The sequence below is a fragment of the Trachinotus anak genome, unplaced genomic scaffold (genome assembly GCF_046630095.1).
Source record: "Trachinotus anak isolate AG129_WGS33_773 ecotype Australia unplaced genomic scaffold, CSIRO_AGI_Tana_v1 ptg000010l, whole genome shotgun sequence".
NCBI classification, from domain to species: Eukaryota; Metazoa; Chordata; class Actinopteri; order Carangiformes; family Carangidae; genus Trachinotus; species Trachinotus anak.
Genome location: NW_027273861.1, coordinates 3,262,075 through 3,282,827, shown reverse-complemented (window position 1 = coordinate 3,282,827; position 20,753 = coordinate 3,262,075). Strand labels below are relative to the sequence as shown.

The following is a 20,753-nucleotide window of genomic DNA, read 5'->3' as shown; positions in this document are numbered from 1 at the left end:
GGTGAGAGCACATGTATGTGCCAACACGGCCTTTCAAGAAAAGAGTCAAATCTATAAAAGTGTAGCTGCTGAAAAATTGGCCCATTGAAGACAATTTTCTCCAAAGGAGTGGTGTGAAATTATACCCACACATACCAATGTAATAGCCCACAGTCCAACAACACAGACACAGCCGCCAAAAATATCACGATTTAAATCTCTGACACAACAACAAGGCTAAATGAGTGAAACTAAACTCAGTGGATTAGACTGAGCTCTAACCAGCTGCCGGCGAGTGGCGGGAACTCACACCCCACTCAGCGCGAGGTCCACCTCACACCTCATAACTTCACGAGCGCGCGCCCCGGCGACGCGCGTGGAGGGTGTACGTGTGAGTGACACGAGCCTTCATATTTCTGTGACTTGAGACAGAAACTCTCAGAAGAGCAGGAAGTCAAGCGGACACAACCGACAAGAGAAGAAGAAGAAGGAGAAGGAGAAGAAGGAGAGAGATGAGGACCTTCCAGAGTCAGAGCCAGCCTGCGCAGCGCGGAGCCTCCAGCAGCCCGCACAGCCTCAGCAGCAGCAGCGCCATGAGTCCGCTCAGCACGGCCAGCTTCACCCTCACAGCCCTGCTCATCCTCACCATACCAGTCTGCACAAGTGAGTTAGAGCCACTGCTCTATCTCTTTTTACAAGTTTTTATTTGTTTTAACTTTAGCTAGATATGATCTATCGATCTATCTAGTGTTACTTTTAAGTCATTGCTACACATTAGTTTTTACTACAGTATAAGATAAACGTAGTGATATATTATTAACTATATATTAACTGACATTTATAGTTTTGCTATAGTTTGACTCATACTTTTATACGATTATGTGAATGTATGAATGAATGGAGAGATGAGAGGTTAATTCTTAATTCATTTTAAATCAAGAGCTTACAATGTTTCTCATTTTAAAAAATACTGCACTTCCATATGTGACTAATATGTGCGTCAGTGTGCTGACCAATTCTACATTCCAATTATAAAGATTTTTAATCTGTCTAGCCATCCATCCATGTTTGTCGTTCTGAAGTGATTTGACATCGAACTAGATGAGACAGTTTGGCAAAATATTTGCGGGCAGGAGCTCCACTCTGATCTTGCAGCCTCTGATTTGATGTGTCTGCTAACTGGCACAATGTCAGCAGTGATTGAAATGTTTGAATATGCAGATTGACAGTCTCTTCCCCTGATAACGTCAAAGTGATGTTTGCATTGGCTCATGAGCTTTGAGATTCATTATCAATACTGCATGCTGATGACTAGTTTCCCTGCAGAAAAATGGCACTCTGAAAAGTAGAAGACTTGATGAAGGTCTAGTTTTAATTCATGAATCTATGAAAAAGCGGAAATCCACCAGGCAGTAATCTCACATCAACATGATGGACATTAACTTCCTCCGTGTTTTATAGCAAAGCTTTCACCCCTGCTAATGGACACCCACTGTGATCATGTCAAAGCAGAGCATCAACAAAGCAGCCGCACAGGAGCTCATGTTCGTCATCATGGTACAGCAGAGGGGCTTCTGCAGCAGCGGAGTTCTGTCAATGAAAATGAACGACTGTTGTCACGTGTTAATGTGTTGTGAGGATGATATTAAAACAGCAGCTGGTGTCTCAAGTCATTTCAGCTTCAGTATTAACTGTGTTGTTGTTGCATGAAACAAAAGGTGCTCCAGCAGAACTTCAGCAAGCCACAACAGAGCAGAGGCAGCTACTCAGCCAGGTATGCAGCACCATACCTTTCTTTCTTTCTTTCTTTCTTTCTTTCTTTCTTTCTTTCTTTCTTTCTTTCTTTCTTTCTTTACTCACTCCTCATCATCCTCTGTATTGCTCCACAGATCGATGCTGTGTGCTCATCCTACCTCTCTGCAGACCTGAAGTTCTGGGTGAGTGAGGTGTGACTCTGTCTGGAGTCTTCTATATTTCTTTAAAACACATTAAATGTTCAGAGTATGTTTATTCATTTATTTATTTAAAACAATTTAGCTCTTTTCAATTCTTCTCTCTACCAGGCATCTGATGTCTTAGGGGATCTCTGTGTCTTGATGCTGGTTCAGAAGTCTAAGGTACCTCACACTCACATTAAACTCTTTCACTCGGAGAAAGCTCATAAGTTAAAGTGCTCCTTGCACGTGAGTCCACATGAGTAAATCAGTGAATAGTGACATCTTTTTGTCTTCTCAGGAGCTGAAAGTGCGAGAAAACAGTAAAAGGGTAAGTCCAACCTGTTTTTCCATGTGAAGTATTTCCCCTGAAACGATTAGACTGGACCCATACAGACATTAAACCTAATGACAAATTTGTGTTGGCTTGTTTTTGTGTGTACAAGTGTTGTTTTTTTTTTCAACACCATGCACTGTATTTGCAGTTCTTATTTCATTACTCTAGACCAAAAGGTTCTGCCTTGTCACAGAGGATGGTGAGTAAGTCAAAGGATGAATCTGCACCGCTACAGTATGTTGCTTGACCTAAGAAAGCACCTTCACGCTGTTGTACGACTGCACTTCATGCGTAAGTGTTGCACTTTGAGACATGTGCAGCGGAATAGACGAGTAAAGCCAACAGTCTAACTGAGCTGTTGTAGGTCAGGCAATGAAAGAAGCTGTGTAAAGTATCCACACACCAAACCAAAATGCAAATTTACCGCCACAGGTTAATGTAAAAATGACAGCACAAATACTGAAACATAGACATGCACAAACACACACACACACACACACACACACACACACACGGTCCTAATATACACAAATATAAAATGAAATCATGCACTGCTTTAACTGCTTGTGTGCTCTGCATGTCAGGTGCTTATATTCTCACAAACCAGCAACATTCTGTGGAGGCAACAGCACGGCTCCACAGCCAGCTTTACTTCTTAGCTGCATGAGAACTTGAGCTGTGTTTGCCCCTCCCCTGTCTGTCCCACCCACTGGACCACACACATGTCGACCAAGAAACAAGATAAAAGTTGCAGAGACATCATAGTAGGACTCAGAAATGCGTGCACAGCGCTTGATATTCCTACGCAATGATGAGGGAAGCTAAACACTGACATACATTTTGATGATTAAATATGCATCAGTTGAAACTACAAAAGATGCAAAGAGCTCTTTCTCTGCACCTGTGATAAAAGCAGAGTGAACTATTTACATTCTCTAGCATCAGACTCCATGTGACAGAAGTTATGATTATTTTCATGCGTTGTATTTGTTATCCTTTTCGTGCAATTCATGCTCAATGGAGCCTACAAGCCCACAAAACATCCCAGGACGCACATTCAATTGCCACAACAAAACATATTCCTTCAATGAAATATGAAGCTATTTTGTCTCCTGCTCCTCCATCACTGCTGTGTTAAATAATGCAGAGTCACATGTTTCTCAAAACACTGAAAATGAGTCTGTGATGAAGAAATAGCTGGAAGCACTTGTACTATGTTTGCATGTCTGTTGCATGCTCCTGTGTGTCAAATAGAGGGAAACAGTGTTTCGCTCTTTGCCTGTGTACACTCCATATTCTGTACTTTCTTTATTCATCTTTGTGTGTCTGGCTCTGTGTGTGTTTGTGTGTGTTTGTCAGACCCCTCTGTTGCACCCTCTCCTGCATCTAGTTTCTCAACTTGGTAACAGAAGAGAGAGAGGACTCTCGATGCGCGTATGTACCACCCATGTCAGTTCTCCTTTCACTTTTTTGGGGTTTTTTTTTTTGCTTTACGGAGTAATCCCATGACCACTGATTTATTGATTGAAACAAAGGTATCGGAAATCAAGATGCTTTGTTTTTCAGCTACAATAAACTGTGTGCAATCAGTCATGAAAACTCACATGAAATCCTGTGGTGTGTGATTTCTTTTGACAATTACTGATGATAAAAATGGAAAGTCATTAGCTACAGAATGTATTAAAATCTCTCAACTGCAAAATGATCCTTTGTTGAAACTACAGAAGGAACTGATGGCTGGAAATTTATACAACTGCAGCATTTAAGTGCATTAGTGCATAGTACTTTTGTATGTTTGTAGCAAATATTGAAATGTGTACTCCGCATTCTGCAACGTATGTTTTCCCCTTCCTGAGCTTGTAAGTCAATAACACTGATTCATATTGTGCAGCTCTCCTCACTCTGTGCGAACTCAGTCTACATTAGTTGTTCTTTCCCAAGCTGGCAGTAATTATGGTCTAAAATTAGTGCAGCTGACAGGTGAACTTATCCCTCATTGCTATCAAGCGCTGACATTCACAAAGTGGACACAGAGGAACTGTGAGCTAGACACGTTGACAGTGTTTGTTTTGGAAAATGTGAATGTTTGAGTGTGTGTGTGTGTGTGTGTGTGTGTGTGTGTGTGTGCTGCTGGTTTTTGTTGGTGGAGGAGAATTGTAGCAACACTTAAATTCTGTGGTTTTTTTCGTCTATATAGGCTGAACTCCAGGGACCTGGTGGAATCCAGAGCAGAGGTTACTTCCTGTATCGGGTATGAACATTTTTTGGCAGGATATAAAATTAAAGAAAAAAAAAACTTCCACTAGATGATGATGATGATGAACTTTCAATAAAATTTTGTTTGCGCTTGCAGCCACGAAATGGACGACGATCTTTGGAATATGAGTAAATTAAAGGTACATATATTTTTTTGTCTTTTGCTTTTCAACTTAACATTTATGGACACAGTCTTAAACAGACACATACAATGGTGATTGAAGATTTAAGAGAATATACACAAATTATTAGTTTACAATTTTTCTTTTGATAAAACAAAGGCTAGTCTTACTTATGACTTAATGTATTTCCTTACCCCAATTTTTAAAATTTATTATAGCCTTTCCTTTCAATGTAGTTAGTAGTTGCACAAATACAACTACAGTATCAAAAAATGTCATTTTCATGTACGCCATGGTTCACAAAGGTGCAAATTACTACATTTAAAGGACAGCAGTCCTGTGCATATCAGGATTTTATTTTCACATCATAATCAACCTGTAGCTAATGTGTAGTAGTTAACTTTCTGAATCATCTATTCCAGTGTCTGAGAAATACGTAATCTTAAGAATCCTAACAAATTCTCCTCAACAGCATGTCATTTTTAAAGAGTCCCTTTTTAACATCTAATATGTGCACTAGTGGCTATTGTGGAAATGATTACATTCATATATTATGCCTGTTTTATTTATTAAGGGTTGAGTGAGTTGTGCCAATTTAATTGTTGTTGTAATTGTTATTTTGAGACACTTTTTTCATATAATAATGCTATATTAATAATTCTGGGGATGACCTTAATTCTTAGAAATGAAAAAATATGTTTAATCCTTGCTTCCCAAACCAGTAATTTTCATACAGTGTCACCATGATCCCTATGACAGTGGTGACTGGTAGGACTATAGAAAACTATAGTCTGTTAACAGCATGTTTTTACAGCGTTATAATGTCAGAGATGAGTGTGTGTTCTTGTAGTCATCTAATTGTGTGTATTAATGTGCATTAGAGTCTCCACCCATGAAGCTTAGTAGAGTGACGACAGACACCGAGACCCGAGCCGCTGCACCACGACTGAGTGATCCAGACTTTAACCACAGCCCTCTGCCACTGTTGTATAGTGATGTCTGAATGTACACAAAGAATATAATTAAAATACTAGTCATTTGTCCATATTTTATTTTGTGTTATATGTTTGTCATTTGCATTAAAATGCTATAATGTGGTCAGGTGTTAAGTTTGATTTGTTACACACTGTTTCATATAAACAAGAATTTTTCATTGCATCTGGAAAAAGCATAAAAAAAATATACTGTATGCATGAACAGAGAAACATTACAAAGTTGCATTGAATTGAAAAATAAACCACAAATCAGGTATACTTAAACCTCATTGAAGTATTCATTTAATATAAAATGTAGAAAAAGATACACATAACTGTAAGCACAAGTATTTTCTATTTTATTATTTTTTAATGATTAAAACTAAAATAAAATAAGAACTGTATATATTATTGTAGTTCTTTTAAGTCTCTATATTAGATGATAGGAGAATTCTTGCATCTTTTATGTGAACTATCATCTTTCAAAATATACTCAAAAAGTGAGGAATTACTGAACAAGTAAAGCAACTAAGAACACGGGCCATAGGATTGTTATTATTATTATTATTATTATTATTATTATTATTATTAACTATGTTTTTTGTTGGTTTACATTAGGGATGCTCTGAAAAAAACAAGCCTGACCAAATAATCACACATCTTTAAAAGGGAATAAGACCCAGTGCAACACCCTTATAATGAAAAATCAGAAACAGTCGCTTGTAGATTCATAATCCCCACAACAGAGAATTCTCCTCAACAGCTCCTCTGAATTTACTTATTTATTCTATTTCTGCATTTCTCTTCTTGAGTTATGATTGCTATCAAGATTTTTGAAAGTGTCTAATGTGATCCCATTTAAAACTGAGTCTGAATGTGTAATTATTGTTATCGACAGTAGATGTCGCCATCCTCCACCAGTTCAAGTTGGGATGTCTTTCTAACACATAAGTATTTGGTGGTTTCAGTTATATTAATATATAGTAGTATGTAAAGTATGGCTGAAGAAAGATTCAAATGTTGTTCCTCTTTTTGCTTTGTATATGTTGGCTTAAATATGATGCATTACCCTTGTAAAGTACAGATCACCTTTATTGGCACGATAAGCAGATGAATCCTAAGATGTAGATTTGTTTAGTTCATGTCAAGGAGGTGAGATTCCTGCTCTGCCTGTCTGGTAATTCTGACCTCAGCCCAACATAGCAACCCTAATCCGGATGGTTCATACAGTATAAACAAAGATCCAAGCAGGTACAGAAAGATTAAAGAGAGTGAAATTGTTAGTATTTTGTGTGTTACCCTCAGTATGGCAGCAGTTCTTTAATGGTTCAGCTGCACCACAGCTGCACCACCCACCGCACTGAATGTGAACAATTCTTGGCCGTGTCCCAACATCCTCATCAAGATGGAGCGCTGGTGTTTCCAGCCACAAACGGTGATTTCACCATAAAAAACAATGTGTTCTCACAATAAAGTTTTACCACTGCAACACTTCGTGCTGGACTTCAATCATTATTGTAAGGCTGTTTCCTCTGAGCGCTCAATGTTACTCAAATGACCTGAGAACAAGGTTGTTGACAGTTTGACTGAAGAATATTGTTTCACAACTGTGGAAACAGAAAAATATGAACATATAAATAAAAAGTATGAAAAGAGATATACATGTGAATGCAAAATCATACAATAACAATTCGCATTGGATGTATGTAAATCAATCAACATCATCAGTAAATGTAGAGATGGTATGCAAAATTTGGGTTTAGACTCTATAATTCGTCAGACTGTGGGATAATTAAGGAATATCTACAGTGTAAGAAATAATAAAGATAATAAATATGCACGGTAAATTACGATTTCCAAACACTAAAATTAAAATTCGTTCTTTTTATCTCCCCATCGCCAAAATATCGGAACAGCGCCACCTGCTCCTCGACTCCATTCATGTGGCCGGAAATGGTATTGCAGCTCCAGCTACTTCGGCTGTTGCCATGGTGATGAGTACCACGCCAGAGATGGGGGAAACATTAAAACAATACGATGAACAATTAATCCTCTTCTAAAGGGCAGAGAAAAGAAAGGTATTTCTCTATTCAACGACTAAATTAACTGAATTAAAAAAAGGTGATAAGGCTGCAATAACAAGGAGTCTAACTGTGTGGTAGCATAAAGCAATCAAGCATAAAATACGAATTATAAACCTATGATGCTATAAAATATATTCCAAATGGGATTTGGGATATTTATTTAATCGTAAAAATGTCTTGAATTCATATACAAACATTTTGAAAAATGTCTGGAGTTTATATACAGACATTTTTTTTTAAATCTCACTCAGGTGGAATTAATGTTAATTTTTTTTATGCTAAAACCCCTTCTATTACACAAAAGCACTTTTTTTCCTCTAAACAGCGGCTGCAATGGGGCCAATGAGACATCCAGATCATATAGTACCATAGTATCTTCACTTTGGATAAAAGCGTCTGTCAAATGAGTAAATGTAATGCAATTTAATGTATTATGTTGCGTTATTTATAGCCAAAAACATTTGCCCAAAGAGGAAAAAAGCTCCAGTTGAATAGTTTTTATTTTTTTCTTTCCACAAGTGGTTCGGTCTAACCTGTCAGATTTTACAATGTAACACCTTAAAAAAACAAAAACTACTTTATGACAGAACATAACGTGGGTACCTGAGTGTGAATGTCCAACCCAGGTACTCTGCCAAAATCTGGAAGTTGACAACCTCCTTTTAACAGGCATATGTGTTATCTAGAGTACAGCATTAGGCCCTTTTGGCTCCACTTCCAACTTCAGTCAGTCTGCCTCAGCCCTGCGCAGTCAACCGTCAGCAGCGCCACTGGGTGCAGGGATATCCCGATGAAAAGGGAGACTGTTCGGGGTAAGTGTGACATCTCTGCCGGTGAACTCCGCTCCGTGTTCGTATCGTTTGTAACTGCCGCCTCTCTGTGTGCTATTGACAGGCGTGAAGCCGCAAACGGAACAGCGTTGCTTTTGCTTGTTTGGTGACGGAGACTGGCCAGAGGCCCGGTGACCCACATTCTTATCTAATGCTGAACGTTAGCTAGCTAGCTCCGGCTAAAAGTGGGTTGACATACAGCGTACAGTACGTTGTTGCAGACGAGTTGAACGGTCGCTACACTACACTGCAAAGTCGCTAGCCTGTGGGAAAATAACAAGTGTTTAATTTTTTACGGATAAGGGTGCCTCGACAGTGTCTGTCTCATGTCGCAGTAAGTGTGCCAATCTGTAAAGTTTTAGTTTTGTGTGTGTAATTGACGTTAGCAAGCAAGCTAGGTGGCGTTAGCCCTCTAGCAATCACTGCCCGGTTTGCCGGCCGGTATCACCGGCAGCAGGGTGACAGGAGGATAGATGTCCTGTGCCTGGGCTCGTCACTTGAAGGCTGACAGTAGTTCAGCGGACCTTACATACCTGAAAACCACACATGTCTCACCGGCTTAGTCTTTCCAACATCTACTGTCTCCTTTTAAGGGTATGTCTGTCTGTTTTTCCCTGGTGTTAATTACTGGCAACTAATCTGTGGCAACTGCGTTTCACTCGCAATTTCCAGCCTTGTTTTCGCATATGTCTATTCTGCTGCTCCTCATTCATCACAGTCACTTCATTTGTTGTTCTACCTGTCAGGCGTGTCCACAGATATCCCAACAACACTCTACACCTTGTCTAAGGTATGAGTAATTTGGACCACAATCATATGAGCTGATGTGGCGATCAGAGATGTCTTATTTGTGAAGCAGCCTCTTACATGTGAAACAAATGTGTAAAAGTGGTGTCTGCCTCCTGTTTTGAAATAAAGTTTAAATTTGATTTTTGATATAATCAGAATAGGGTGCCAAGACGAGATCCTCTGTATTTCCATTAGCAAGAGTTTGCCATCCTAAATTATTGAGAAAAAAGGCTGAAATGGCCATATTGAATCTGAATCAGGCTCATGTTGGAACTTCTTGGTTTCCATGAGTGAACTGAAGCAAGTACTAGTGAAGAGTATTTCTCCTTCTGACACATGTTTGAATATACATTTGTGTACAGCTTAAGTAATAAGATGCCATTAAAGTCCTTTGAGTTTGTACAGTTTGATTCAGTCTAAATGCCACATGGTTTGATGTGGTCTGGTGCAGTACCCAGTGCAGTAATTTGATCAATGCGATTATTTTTGGCAGATATTGTGTTTGCAATATGAGTCATGATTTCAGTCAGGTTGGTCATTTTTGCATTTCATGTTCACTGAAAAAGATATATGCAGCATATGTAACAAACAAGCATGTTCCTTTCTGTCTGGAGAATATGACTCGTAGATCGGGGCTACTCTGTAGCACCACACTGCTTCACTTATGGTTTGTTGTGACACGTTTTACCTTTTATCAAAAAATTGCAGCTCCTCCTTGGATATTGCACTTGGCCATATTACAATTTTGATAATATTTTGTTGAGTTGTTCAGCCCTTGCCTGAAGTTTGTTACAAGATGGAATCTTTTCTATAAAAATACAAGTCTGTTAGGAAAGGATGTCAAAATGGTTCTCCACACTGTATTGGACTGTATTAAAGTCACTTGGAGCTATACATCAGTATTTATCATTTATCATCTGTCATTGTAATAGTTTGAAATGATTTGAGTTGAAGTCAATCAAAATCATTTCCTAAATAATTGAGAATGCAAGCTGATAAATAGTTATCATGGAGTCTAATGTGGTAAAAGCTTTTAACAACTCCCCATATGATTTGTTTAGGTTAAACCTCTCTATAAGAAATTCTGTGTCAGTATTTATATATATATATATATATATATATATGTATATATATATATATATGTATATATGTATTTTTTTTTTTTTTTTTACAATGTTAATCAGCCCTAGGTGATTGTAAAAATGAAAAACAACCACAGTAGAGAATGATACCCTTAAAGAGGGCATTGTTAATTAATAATACCTTCCAGATGTATTTATACACACACACACACAGTTGTTGGAGCTGTTAGTGGAGCATGGAAAAACACTTTGACACCTTTTTTGTTGCTGGTGTTATGCCTCGCTGCAGGTGAGGAGAGGAAACGGGGACCCTCTGTTTCCCTCTCTCTCCCTCTCTCTCCCTCTCGCTCTGCAAATCTGTAGTGTCTCTGCTTGTTATTACTGCTGCTTACCCGTATGTTTTACTGTTGCTTGAAATCTTTTACACAAGTTTAGCAAGTTTGACATGTTTCTCTAAGTTTATAATGAAATCTGAACTGCTTACATGTTTACAGCTTTACAGTTTACGTGTATTATATAGCTGTTCTAAATAGAGGGCAAAATTGGCAGTAGAGCAGTGGCAAGTTTGTTTTCTTGGGGGTGCAACTGAAAACACCATCAAGAATGAGAAAGAACACTTACAGATTACATTATTACATGCTACGCCTAATAATGTAATTACTACACGCCTGTCATGTCTGGCTGTTCCCTGACAGAGGAGCCTGGGTGATGTTCTCTGCCTTTGGACTAATGCAGGCAGTTTAAGTCATTCAGTGGACTGATAAGAAATGGTGGTACTGCTGCTGGTGCTGCTGCTGCCGATTTGGTTTGATATTATTGGGGATGGTAAAACGCCTCATCATTTGATGCCAAATTTAAGGTGTAAATGAGTAAATCTCATCAGCGTCAGTGAGCCAATAAGCATGCAGCATGCTTGGACCAAAATCTAATAAGAGCTTAAAAGCAAAACTGACATCAAACTTAAATTTGTAATGTGTATTGTAATTTTTGTTAAAATGGATTTAATAAAATTGGTATCAAAAAAGTATTGTTAAGAATCGGTATCAGAGTCAGGTGAGTATTAGTACTGATATTGAAAACAATACCCAGCTCCAACAGAGTGACACACTTCTTACCAATGAGAGACCTGTTAATGACAGTGGAAGTCTGTAAATTGCAGTAGTCAGCATTTGACTCAATGTCTGTGTCATCATGACCACCTGGAGCATACTACAGTGGCTTTGTATGAAAACTGTAAATTCATTCTGTTTAAAGAATGACTTCTGGTCATGACCACTGGTGAGAAATTTCACATGCTACAGCAACCACAGTCATGTAAGAGATTTACATGCAGAAAACTCAATTTCTTTACACCCTTTGTGTTTGTGTTTTCTAACTAATGAGTCTCTAATTTCATTAAAGTTCCCTACAGACATGTTTTAAACTATGTAAAAATCCTCTGCTATGACTGATATTGTTTTTTAACATGGTTTTCCCATACAAAAAGTGAAAAAAAGGAAAACTATTGCTGGAAGCTCATCTACTCTGACTTCCTCATTGAGAAATCTGGATCAGGCCTTGGCCCCGCCCACCACCTGCTGGCTCCAGGTGTCCAGGTGAAAGAGCAGAGAGTATGAAGATGGTTAGAGGAGGAAACATCAGAGAGACTCAGCCTCATGTTTGAGCCTCAGTCAGACCCAGACTCAGATGAGGAGTCTGTTGAGACCAGAATCAGAGACCAGCTGACGGATCAGAACAGTTAGCATAGTTAGCATCTTTTATTAGTTTATGTTGTTTGTTAGCTTGTCGAAGTCAAAAGTCAAAGTCAGCTTTATTGTCAATTATGCTGCACATACAGGACATACAGCACAATTGAAATTTCAGTCCTCTCGGACCCACGGTGCAAATAAAAATATAAATATATAAATATAGATGTAATGTAAACAACTTTTTACAAAAGGACAGTGTATGTAGTGCAATGATATAGTGCAGTGATACAGTGCATAAATAATCATGACAGTACATGGCAGTTAGTGGCTGACACATTGTTAGTTGTTGTGCTAATGCTAACTGTGGCTCTCTGTACTGACAAGGTTTCAGGTGTATTTAGCCCTGCCCCCCGGTCCCCACAAGTTGACAGGATATGTTCCTCAGGTTCTCTGGTGTATGAATCCCTGACAGTCTGAATCTGTTTTTTATGAGACTATCATTGGTTCACTGCAGTTCAAGGAGTCATGGTTTTGACTGATTATTTCACTCATGATGTGTCTTGAATTATATAAAAAACATCATATGGATGTTAACAAGGTTAAACACTTGATTTTCATTGGAGGGGGGTCTTTAAGGTCGACTATGTGTTTGCTCCAGTCTGTCAGACCTGCTATCATGAGGTCAAAGACTTGACTCTGTGTTTTGACTCTGTCAGAGCCTTTGTCAGAGGTGACCCTGACTTTGACGTCATCTGAAGTCCTTTGCAGCTGAATCCCTCTTACTTATCACTTTAAAAGGTAAAGAAGTAGTCAATGTTTTAACTTATGCAGCATATGAGACTTTTGATGGGATCTGAGAAGCTGACTCTCACAATCATTTGGCTTGATCTTGTGATGAGTGAACCATGTAACGGAGTAATTTTAAATTGTTGTCCCAGTACTTCAGTATTTGTGTATATTAAATCATCTACATTTACAGTGCATTCTGAAAGTATTCATACCCCTTCACTTTTATCACATTTTGTTATGTTGCTGCCTTATGCTAAAATCGCTTAAATAAAATTTCCCCCAGTGATAATTTCAACTGGTTGGTTAGATTTTGAAAAACACACACACCTGTCTGTATATGGCCTCACAGCTGAAAATGCATATCAGAGCAAAAACCATGAGGAAAGAACTGCCTGTAGAGTCCAGAGACAGGATTGTGTCAAGGCTCAGATCTGAGGAAGGCTAAAAAAAAAAAAAGATTTCTGCTGCATTGAAAGTTCCCAAGAGCACAGTGGCCTCCATCATTCTTTAAATGAAAGAAGTTTGGAACAACCGGGACTCTTCCTAGGGCTGGCCGCTTGCCAAACTGAGCAATCAGGGAGATGGGCCTTGGTAAGTGAGGTGACCAAGAACCTGATGGTCACTCTGGCTGAGCTCCAGAGAAGGACGACCATCACTGTGGCTCTCCACTGATCTGGAGTTTATGGCAGAGTAGCCAGATTGATGCCTCTCCCCAGTGAAAGACATGAGTCTTCCTGTAGTTTGCAAAAAAGCTAAAGGACTTTCAGACGGTGAGAAACAAGACTGAACTGGCCTCTATTGTAAGCATCATGTCTGGAAGAAACCAGCTGCTGCTCATAACCTGGGTTGAGGGAAAGCTGAACAGAGCAAAGTACAGAGATATCCGTAAAGAAAACTGGTCCAAAGTGCTGAGGACCTCAGACTGAGCCGAAGGTTCACCTTCCAACAGGACAATGACCCTAAGCACACAGTGAAGACAACACAGTAGTGGCTTAGGAACAGCTCTGAACATCTGTGAGTGGCTGAGTCAGAGCCCTGACTTGAGCCTAATCAAACATCTCTGGTGTGACCTGAAAATGTCTGTCCATCAACATCCACATCCAACCTGACAGAGCCTGAGTTGATCTGCAGAGAAGAGCAGCAGAAAATCCCCAAATCCAGGTGTGCAAGGCTGGTTGTGTCATTGCCAAGAAGACTCGAACAAATTTAAGAAGTTTCTAGAAGTCTGTTTCCGCGTTGTCATCATGGGGTACTGAGGGTAGGTTGATGAAAGATTTTTTTTTTTTAGAATAAGGCTGCAACATAACAAAAAGTGAAGGGGTCTGAAGACTTTCTGAATGCACTGTAGCTTTTTCTTCTCAATGTTACTGTCTGCTGATTTAGGAGGCGGCATGTGACTTCATTATCACAGCCATTTCATATCCTGACTTCACCACCAGAGCTCTGATAGGCTTACAAACTGATATTTTCCACTCATGGCAAATATCAGCAGATAATTTGGTGCCACCAGAATTTGGTCTGCAGTCTTCTTCACACAGTAATTAATACTGTTTGCTTGCTGAAACAAATTAGTTTTCATTATAACATAGCCTATTGACACTGGCTTTATTAGACAGCTATGTTATACTTCCCTGCTTGATGTTTAAAATAATCTGATGAGGTACAAAATAATATATATTTGCCCAAAATGCCTTTGAGCCTGTCACCTCAGAGGTTGCATTACACACTTGACATGTAACATGTAACACTCCCCCAGATCATCCAATACCAGGAACCACAGTGATAGTGTTCATTGTAAAGAAGGAATAAGTCATGCAGTGCAACAGTATGCTGGTTTATTGTGTCCTTCATGTGTTTTTGGACAACAGTACATTTCTGTGGTATATATTAAATCTATTTTGTGAACTCTTAAAAAGAGGACATTCACTGACAGCAACATTAGCTGCAGAGAAATCCATTTGCCACACAGGATTGTTTCTGTCTAGCTGTTTCTGTATGACTGACCTTTCTCTGAGAGCTGAGTGGAGCGGGATCCACAGACTTTGTCAGCACTTATTTCATCCTAAACACAGTTCATCACCAGAAATAATATTTCATTAATTGACAAACAACAGTTTTGGTCTCTGTAGCTAATTTCCTCCCTCATGACAACTGTACAGAGGTGAATTTTTTATATAACTCAGCTGTTTACATTTTATTATGGCTTAAAGTTCTTCATAATTGAGGGTGTGGCCTCTTTGAGTGACAGGTGGGTGAGTTAAGCTGCCACAAACCAGCATGCATCAAAAGCCTCGCCCCCACAATTTTTGGATGAGCTGGGAGTTAGGGGTGGAGTCAGGCACTGCCAAGATGGCGATGGTGGAGCAGCTCACTCTGAACTTCAAAACTTTATTTACAGGGTATGATCTTGATGCACAACACACACAAATAATCATGAATTTCCTCAACACTCCTGTGACTGTGATTTAATGTTTGTGGATTTTTTTATTACCAAAACAGAGACTACAATAATATCTTACTGTACAGCCCTCCTGTGATCAGTTTATCAGACCACTTTATTAATCCTGGGAGGGGCAGTTCCTTTTCAGCCTAACCAGTCCATACACACAACTAGAAAACTCATAAATTCATAAAACTCATAAAACTCGTTATATGTTAGAGGCATCAGATCAACATAGAAGGGTCAACACGAGGGAGCAACGAGCAGCAGTAGGTAAAATAAATAAAAATAAAGCAAATTAAATATGTGAAAATAAAAGCTCTTGTGTCTCATATGCTTCATCCTGCAACAGTAGGCTACAATAAAAAAGGAGAAAATGAAGACAACAATTTCAGACACTTGACTTAGTTTGTTCAACAAAAATATTGTTGCTCAGATGGTAAAAGTCACCAAATGTGACTGAGTAGTTGGAATATAGAGCCCACTACTGAACTGGGATTCAGTTTGCTTGTAATCGCTTTCTTTATCTGTACATGCACTGATTCTTGACTCAAAACTAGACTCAGCAACCTTTGTGTAGCTGCTTGTGTGTAACACACAGAGGTAATTATATGATGTCTGCTGTAAATTTCATGTCATGATTTAATAGATAAAATAAAGGAAGTAAGATATAAAAGCACAGGATAAATGTCTCCTTCAACTTTCTATGTGAGAACAAAAGTAACACTTGCTTAGTGTTTCACTTGTTTCTTGTAGAAATGGAGAAGAGGTTGACCTACATGTAGATCAGGGGCAAAAGAAGACTCTCAGAGTCTCAGAATGATGCTATCTGATTTTACTATGATCAAGAAAAAATGGGTCAAGTCTATTGGGTTTTCCCTAAAAAGTGTTGTTGAGTAGATGCACAGCAGTGTTATCTGTAGAATCAGCATCCTGGTCGACAGCTCCAAAGTGCTTAAATTAGTCATCAGCAAATGAATTTTGACTGTTTTCGTTGCTGCGATTGTTGTAATGTGTTGTGAGAGATGTTGTCGTGCAAAAGAACATGATGAGTTTGCTGCACTGAGAGACCAGGAAAAACAGCAAATGCTAAACAAACATCCCTGAACATCTGAGCTGTACTTACCAAGTGGAAATACTAGAGCTATGGGAAATAATGACTGAACAAAAACACAAAATAAATTCACAGAATCACAGTTTCTCTTTGTTGGATTATAACAGATTTGTGTGTTTCCAGCTGCATCTTGAACGAAGGTTCACGAAGCCAACCCCAAGTTTTTAGCTTAACACCACCAGGTCTGTACAGTTTGTTGAGGCAGAGCCTTTTGTACACACAGAACTGTAAAAGTGTCATTTTACTATTTCATGGCGAGGATAGCCCTCTAAATAAAAGGCCAAATGGAGCACATGTTCAATTAATGCTGAAACAATAAGTTGATTACTTGATTAATCTTTGGAAAAAAAGTTAATCGACAAGTTCTTTATCAAGTAAAAATGTGAAATCTTTTTTTTCTTTTTTTTATGTCACAAGATCAGGATAAAGTAGGATAAAGTTAGAGCTGTGAAGATTTACCTTTTGAGTTCTGAAAAAAATGTATTCTTCTTTAAACAATTTTATTAGTTTTCTTACTTTTACAGTCAAAATAGTGATTGAGAAAAAACAATAGGCAGATTAATCAATAATCAAGAATGTAATGGTTTGAGAGTTATGTTCCTGGTCCTACCTGGCCATACATACATTTAATTGCTTCATTTCACTGAAAAGAGGCAAATCGAGAACTTTGCCTTCTGGTTCAGCTCCGTCTTCACCACAATGGTGCAACATCCACATTACTGCTGACACTGTGCCGATCCATTTATAAATCTCTTGCTCCACCTTACTCTCACTTGTGAACAAGACCCCGACGTCCTTGAACTCCTTCACTTGGGGCAGCAACTCACCCCCAACTCGGAGGGAGCTCTCCACTGTTGTCCAGCTGAGAACCACGGCCTCAGACTTGGTGATGCTGACTCTCATCCCGACTGCTTCACACTTGGATGTAAACTGTCCCAGTGCGCACTGGAGGTCACGTTCTGATGAAGCCAACAAAACCACATCATCTGCAAAAAGCAAAAATGCAATTCCAATAAAATGAAAAGACTATTTGTATTGTAAAAATATGGCAGGAAGACTCCAGATCAATGATCCTGGTGTATGAGGCCAATGTATTATCCTGAGTAGCATGTTAACGCCATTTTATGACTGGTTGTAAGTGCGAGTATGATAAAGTCCTTGATAATGACAAGGGCTATAAAATATCCAATTTCCGGTGCTCAAACACACACTCACATGTGCACTGACACACCTTTAGCACCACTTTCAATAATCATTAGACAAAGTGAGTCTCAGGTTTACATGGATGTACTTATAAGAACAGATGCTTATGTTTACATTGCCTGGAAGAAGACCCCTTCCCAGCTGATGGCCAGAGGCTCAGTTTGCGATTGAACTTCCAAGAAATGTGTGTGTGTGAGAGTGTGAGTTCAGAGCTGCTCTCTTATTTCTGCAGTGCTGTGGGAGGCTCACAATGACCCAGATGTTTTAGCTCTGATTTAGTAATGTGAGTTTCTTTGCTCTAAGCTGCTCACTGGTAAATTTAGCTTCTCTCCCCCTCTGTCCAACAGGTGAAGAATTCAGACGAGTTGACCACAGAATCGCCTGTCATGAGGTGAAGCGGTTACCTGCTCAACCATCTCTCAGAGACAAAAGGTAAGACATCTTGGCAATGACCCACTGAGTGCTGCTCTTGTTTGTGGACTGTTTAAGTCTTTGTCACATTAGGCAATTAAATGGGAAAGATTTCATATAATTGTCTCACAATCAGATGCTACTGTAAAAATGGCTCATCTGCTGATTGTCTTAATTAGCTTGTGTTGGTGATATTGTTGTGTCTGTGCAAGCTGTGTTGGTGTCTGTAGACTTGTATGTGTTTTATCTAAGCACCAAAGTTTAACACAAAAAAGGTTCAGTCTGGATCAGTAAATATATAATGAATAAACCTCTTCACATTTTAATTTTACCCAAGCTACACTTGTCATAATTAGTTAACAGTTGAATTCATTTTTCAAGCAACAATACCAAAAGAATGTGTCTTCAGCATCTTAACTGTGGGGAGGTTTTATTTTATTCTAAATTGAATATTTGTAAGTTTTGCACTGGAACAAAACATCAGATGAACAGATTGATAGATACTTCAGTTATCCTTAATGAGGTTTAGGTTTCCTGTAGCTTACTCACTACAGACAATACAAACTAGTGCAAACCAAGCTAATGAAGCAATAACAATGAAGGCAATGAGAAAGTAATAACAATAATAACTAAATAATAATGATAACAACAACAACAACAACAACAACAACAACAACAACAACAACAACAACAATAATAATAATAATAATAACTAAATAATGACCATAATAATAATTAAAACTTTGGACTCTGAGAAACTGGGTTGGACTTTTTAACTATTTTCTGACAATTTTCAGACTGACAGATTAATTGAGTGATAATGAGAAAATAAGATAATCATCTGATTAATCAATAAGGAAAATAAGTCCTAAAATTTACAATATCGGCAAGGTTCAGTGTTTTAAGCCCAGTTTTTTGGCTTTGAGAGGTTTAAAACTAAGACCACACCGTGCAGTAGATGCATATAATGTTCCAGTGGTGAGAACAAACTAAACTCTTTTGTTATCTCGTCAGCATTTCTTGAATTCTGACATCAATTCATCATCAACAACAATTTACAGCCTTTCTACACAGTTACTTTGGGAAAACTACAGGAAAAAAGAAAGAAACTACAAGCGTGGCAGTTCGGGTTCTTACGTTGTCATATTTCATAAAAGTTGTGATAAACCCCACCATGTTCTCTTCAAGAGTCATTTTTTCAGCTTCTGTGATCTGTCTACATACATACAACATATAAACCGTCCAGTCCTCGTTTCCTGCTCTTATTTAAGACATGACAGGAATCACCTCTTCTGTTCAGGACATTTAGTCTGCAAACATTTAGGCCTCATGGGAAATTATGTTTTATAAGGCTGATATTGAATTAATGTGATGATATTAGATGTTAGATGTTTTTCAAACCAGACTTACTGTGGAGAGAAGCTCTGTTCTGCAGCCTTGAGTGAGGATTTCTTTCTCCTGGAGCGGCTCTCTATTTGCAGCTTGAAAATTATTTCAAAGCATAGCATTTAAAACTTCACGCTATACTTTCTCATGATATGTTTAAGTGCTTTTCTGATAAAGGACACAGTGTGCCTATCTTTGTTCTTACTGGAGCAGCGTAGAAAATGTTCTGGAAATTAGGTCGTGTGAAGTCAGATGAAAAATAATTTGAGGTCCTTTTCAAACTTGATGTTATTACAGTTGTTGCTCACAATTATTTTCATTATTGCTTTACAACAACATGTTAAGTCTGCAAAATGACTATAGACTGTGAAAAATGTCAGACCCCAGGGTAGCGTCTTCATTATTCAGTTCAATTTATGACTTAAAATGTTAAATTTACAACACAGACAAAAGCAGCAAATACTCACACATAAGAACCAGAATTTTTTTGAATGATGATTAATCAGCTATTAAATTAGTTGCTCATTTGTTTTCTAGTAATGAATTTCTTTTTTAGCTCTAATAGGAACAAGAAAAACCTTTTGTTGGTGAGTTCTGCTTGATGAATGATGTTTGATTTGGGATCGTGCTGTGGCAGTGACCATGGAAGCGCTGTCTTTATCTGAGATTAACTGCAGTCAATAAAGTGTGATTTTGGCCTGGTCAAAGTAGGTTAGGTGTGTCCTGACACATTAATCTGTGGAGTATAATATAATGTGGTGCAAAGTCTTCTGGGAGAGGACAAGGCCATATGTTCACATAAAGCACAGTCATGTAAAGGTGGTTTCTAATGGTTCGACATGCTCAGAGCACTGCTGCTGCATGTAGGTGCTGGTTAGTCAGCACCATTAGCATTTATAGTATTTATAAACCACATTAAGTGTTGATGATCACATGTCGGCCACATGCTTTGATCATTGACTGTGGTGGTAAAGGGCTGTCGGTCTATAGTCGTTCTTGATTGCTTCCTCTGCGCCGCCAGCCGTTCTTCTGCACTCTGATGACCCACTTGGCATCTGTACGAGGCCCCTGGCCGAGGTCCTGCTCCGCTGGGACAGGATGCCAGCAGCAGTCGAGGGGCCCCTGCCAACCACTGCTGCTTGCCTCTCAAACATTCCTGTCTGTGGGCTGTGCAGTGAAAATGCAAAACAAAGACTCCTTTTGTGCTGCCGGTTCTGTGGATGCGTTTGCATCGAGTGGAAACAAAGCTGGCCGCCCAGTGGTGAGGGTTTGCCGGGCTGAACTGTGCAGCAGTACGGCAGTGGGAAGGGTTGTGCTGTGGATTTTTTCGCTAAC

At 38.9% G+C, this 20,753-nt stretch overlaps 2 protein-coding genes across 12 annotated transcripts in view; both read left to right on the top strand.

Moving 5' to 3' along the window:
* Window positions 1-255: 255 nt before the first annotated feature.
* Window positions 256-5,725, top strand: nmu (neuromedin U). Of its 5 annotated transcripts, none has more exons than XM_071487364.1 (10): window positions 256-642; window positions 1,698-1,753; window positions 1,869-1,916; window positions 2,043-2,096; window positions 2,215-2,244; window positions 2,399-2,449; window positions 3,610-3,684; window positions 4,448-4,501; window positions 4,604-4,646; window positions 5,510-5,725. In XM_071487364.1, the coding sequence occupies exons 1-9, from the start codon at window positions 492-494 to the stop codon at window positions 4,637-4,639; spliced, it is 555 nt and encodes a 184-aa protein (XP_071343465.1). In that variant the 5' UTR covers window positions 256-491; the 3' UTR covers window positions 4,640-4,646; window positions 5,510-5,725. The 5 variants fall into 5 exon arrangements, with proteins under 5 accessions (XP_071343465.1, XP_071343464.1, XP_071343467.1 ...); XM_071487363.1 differs by having other exon boundaries at window positions 3,610-3,699; XM_071487366.1 differs by lacking the exon at window positions 2,399-2,449.
* A 1,862-nt stretch (window positions 5,726-7,587) lies between these two features.
* clocka (clock circadian regulator a) overlaps window positions 7,588-20,753 on the top strand; it is a 42,177-nt gene continuing 29,011 nt past the window's right edge. For 2 of the 7 annotated variants that reach the window (XR_011692329.1, XM_071486888.1), the window contains exons 1-2: window positions 7,926-8,498; window positions 17,969-18,053. The gene's annotated coding sequence lies outside the window, so the exon portion shown is untranslated. The other 5 variants (XM_071486891.1, XM_071486893.1, XM_071486894.1 and 2 more) reach the window with 5 other exon arrangements.